Below are 4007 nucleotides of genomic sequence, written 5' to 3'. Positions count from 1 at the left end.
CGTGAACAGTCCCTGGCCCGCCAGTGACGCCGCACTACTCCAAGCACCGAGCATTCTGCCACACCCACCTTGCGGAGCATGGCCGCCAGCTCAGGATCAAGCTGATCCTTTACTCTAGAAGGGTGTTCCAGCGCATGCCGATCCTGTGGAATCCGGAGATGGGTGCCGTGAAGGCGGGTTCACCTCGGTATGAGGGGACAACCTGATCCGGACGCCAGGCTCTTACATTGCAGACACAGGTGGAGGCTACCAGACCACGACTAGGCGGCGCAGAATGGGAGTCTTCTGTGTGCGTGCGCACGAGTTGAAAGCCCAGGAGTACGCCGACCGCGACGCAGAGGCTCAACGCAACCCTGCCAGTGACCGGTCGACCGCCCCTGGGGCTCAGTCTCGGCGTATGCAACTGCAGCTGGTCTCTGTGCTCTAGCATGCCGTTAGAAATTGTCTCAAACCCGTCTGAGATGCTCCGACGTCATGAGCTTGGTTGCACTGAAAGTGCATCTGGAGGCGCGAGCACGCACCCGGCTGCGGAGCAGGGTCCCGGATTGACCCATCCAAGACTTCCCACGAGGCCATCGAGTCATAGCCAGTACAACGTTCGTTCCCATCAATTCATCATAAGCTCACGCTCCAGTGCTCGCCTTTCTCGAGGGTCCCAACGAGCATGCAATCGGGGTAAGCAGAGCGTGAACGCCCTCACGCGAGGGAGCCCATGGCCTCCTCCAGAGCGGCGCGAGTGACGCCCTATTTCAATGGTATGGAAGCTTCACCCATCACATGCAGAGAATTGGATCCGTAAGAAGCCAGTGGTCGGAAGGAATCGCCATCGTCGTAATCTCAATTTGTGATCACGTCGCTTCAACCATCCTTGCTCTTGATCGTCCGCCTTGCTGCTGAGAGACCGAATCAGCCATCAAGGAGGAGAGGGGGAACGGGTGTTTGAGTCCACAAGCGAGTCTCGATGGGGTAGTGGAGCTCGTTGCTTCGACCTCGCGATCGAGAACCCGCATGCCTGAGCATCCTCTGCAGACTCTGGTTGAATGAGCGGCACGGATCGGCTGGGCATGCCGCACATGACACTCCAGCCATCTCCGCGCAGTCGTCGGGGCACAGAGTGCCTAGGTGCTTCAGTGGTGGTATAATCCGCAGGAAGTCCGACATCTTGGTTCCACGAAGCGTTGTTCATCGTCTCTCATGAACCCTGTCGGAAAACCACGGAGCAGGTCCACACACTGCTGGGGGACACCGTCCCACGGGGTGCAGTCTGGCTTGCACATGCTCAGGAGAAGCAGCGGATAAAGAATACAGAGTGACACACGTCAGCCCTGATAGAAGCGTGGATTTGGTCGCACAGATGGTATGTGCATGCCCAGATGGTACAACCAGGTCTCAGGGCCCTAGCTGTGGCTTCCACTCCCCCTGCTGCGTGCGCTGGTGCCGGTCGGTGTGGCCGGGGATATCCCAGAACAGGTCGTACCTGGCAGGCAGGTTGATGGGGTCATGTCGGCTCTCCGGGACGGTCGCAAGGTGGCGGGCTGCGGGGCAGCCTCGCCAGGGCCACCAGCTCCCGGATGGCAGGTTCCCAGCCGGGGAGCTGCCGGCACCCCTCTGAAAGCCGCACAGTAAGCCCAGGAGGGGCGCGGCGCAGCGTCCCTCGTCACGAACATGTCACCCCCTCTCCCACACACACTGCCATCCCTCCTCACCAGATGTGGCCGACGGGTGCCTTGACGCAGCAGTGGATGCTGGTGAAGGAGTTGAGCCTGCTGCCAAAGCGCTCCACCTCCTCGGGGCTGAGGATCAGGGCCCTCCCCATCCCTCCCGTGAAGTGCAGGAGCTGGATGGGGGTTGGGGGGGAAGGAGAGTGGGCCAGCAGAGACATACTTGACCATTCTATACTCACAGGAAGATCCTCTTCCTGCCCATCCACCCTCAAAAGAGGGGCACAGCATGAGCCTCCCACATGCAGAGCACCGCCAAGGCCCCCACACCACACCTTGTGCTTCTCAAGGGCACCAGACAGCGCGACTCGTAGCTGCTCCAGGCTCCGTCCAGGCTGCAGTCGGACCCCTCCGTCTTGGACCTCTGCCGCCGCGTCGCCTGCCGCGCAGCCCTCCTCCGCATCCTGCGTGGGAGGGGGTGGGGACTCGCGATGAGCATGGCGTGCATGCATGCAGACCAGGCGCCCGGCCTGCGCCCGTGCATGGCAATCTCCGACCGGGGTCGGGAGACCGGTCGGCCGCAGTGAGAAGAGCCTTGAGCTGCACGGCGCTGCCGTCGGCGCCCTTGCGCCCCCAGAAACCCGACAATGGAGGGCCTGGAGGGCGCCCACCTGGCAGATCGTGACGAGGAGGCGTGAGGCGTTGAGCTCCGCCGCCTCGGGCTTGCTGAGGAAGGAGTGCTCCCTGAAGCCGTTGGGCAGCTTCCCGCTCATCCTGTGCCGGCCACGAGGGGTGGGTGGGACGTGAGCCTCTGCCAGCGGCTGCAGCGCCCCCGCCCGCCTGGGTGCCGGGCGACGGGGTCTGGGCCCGGTAGGAGGGGGGACCTGGCCGCACCATCCTCAGCAGGGTATGTACCCCTCTGCAATGCGACACCAGCCCTGCCCCAGCCGCCGGGCCTTGGGCCACCATCGCCGCCCCAGCTGGAACACTCAGTGGTCGCACAGATGGTATGTGCATGCCCAGATGGTACAACCAGGGCTCAGGGCCCTAGCTGTGGCTTCCACTCCCCCTGCTGCGTGCGCTGGTGCCGGTCGGTGTGGCCGGGGATATCCCAGAACAGGTCGTACCTGGCAGGCAGGTTGATGGGGTCATGTCGGCTCTCCGGGACGGTCGCAAGGTGGCGGGCTGCGGGGCAGCCTCGCCAGGGCCACCAGCTCCCGGATGGCAGGTTCCCAGCCGGGGAGCTGCCGGCACCCCTCTGAAAGCCGCACAGTAAGCCCAGGAGGGGCGCGGCGCAGCGTCCCTCGTCTCGAACATGTCACACCCTCTCCCACACACACTGCCATCCCTCCTCACCAGATGTGGCCGACGGGTGCCTTGACGCAGCAGTGGATGCTGGTGAAGGAGTTGAGCCTGCTGCCAAAGCGCTCCACCTCCTCGGGGCTGAGGATCAGGGCCCTCCCCATCCCTCCCGTGAAGTGCAGGAGCTGGATGGGGGTTGGGGGGGAAGGAGAGTGGGCCAGCAGAGACATACTTGACCATTCTATACTCACAGGAAGATCCTCTTCCTGCCCATCCACCCTCAAAAGAGGGGCACAGCATGAGCCTCGAGCACCGCCAGCACCGCCAAGGCCCCCACACCACACCTTGTGCTTCTCAAGGGCACCAGACAGCGCGACTCGTAGCTGCTCCAGGCTCCGCAGTCGGACCAGTCGGACCCCTCCGTCTTGGACCTCTGCCGCCGCGTCGCCTGCCGCGCAGCCCTCCTCCGCATCCTGCGTGGGAGGGGGTGGGGACTCGCGATGAGCATGGCGTGCATGCATGCAGACCAGGCGCCCGGCCTGCGCCCGTGCATGGCAATCTCCGACCGGGGTCGGGAGACCGGTCGGCCGCAGTGAGAAGAGCCTTGAGCTGCACGGCGCTGCCGTCGGCGCCCTTGCGCCCCCAGAAACCCGACAATGGAGGGCCTGGAGGGCGCCCACCTGGCAGATCGTGACGAGGAGGCGTGAGGCGTTGAGCTCCGCCGCCTCGGGCTTGCTGAGGAAGGAGTGCTCCCTGAAGCCGTTGGGCAGCTTCCCGCTCATCCTGTGCCGGCCACGAGGGGTGGGTGGGACGTGAGCCTCTGCCAGCGGCTGCAGCGCCCCCGCCCGCCTGGGTGCCGGGCGACGGGGTCTGGGCCCGGTAGGAGGGGGGACCTGGCCGCACCATCCTCAGCAGGGTATGTACCCCTCTGCAATGCGACACCAGCCCTGCCCCAGCCGCCGGGCCTTGGGCCACCATCGCCGCCCCAGCTGGAACACTCAGGCGGCCGGCAGGGCCCCCCTCCTCGACGTAATAACTTCGTAT

The 4007-nt window shown here is 64.7% G+C and overlaps 1 protein-coding gene across 1 annotated transcript; it reads right to left on the bottom strand.

The window, feature by feature from the left end:
* Positions 1–1389: 1389 nt before the first annotated feature.
* On the bottom strand, positions 1390–3745 carry F751_1692 (hypothetical protein; the record flags this gene model as incomplete). Its single annotated transcript, XM_011399399.1, has 8 exons — positions 1390–1477; positions 1707–1837; positions 1997–2125; positions 2333–2435; positions 2726–2788; positions 3018–3148; positions 3308–3436; positions 3644–3745. The coding sequence occupies 8 exons, from the start codon at positions 3743–3745 to the stop codon at positions 1390–1392; spliced, it is 876 nt and encodes a 291-aa protein (XP_011397701.1).
* Positions 3746–4007: the final 262 nt, after the last annotated feature.

The sequence above is a fragment of the Auxenochlorella protothecoides genome, assembly GCF_000733215.1.
Source record: "Auxenochlorella protothecoides strain 0710 unplaced genomic scaffold scaffold18, whole genome shotgun sequence".
In the NCBI taxonomy this organism is placed as follows: domain Eukaryota; kingdom Viridiplantae; phylum Chlorophyta; class Trebouxiophyceae; order Chlorellales; family Chlorellaceae; genus Auxenochlorella; species Auxenochlorella protothecoides.
This window is presented reverse-complemented; position numbering and strand designations above follow the sequence as displayed.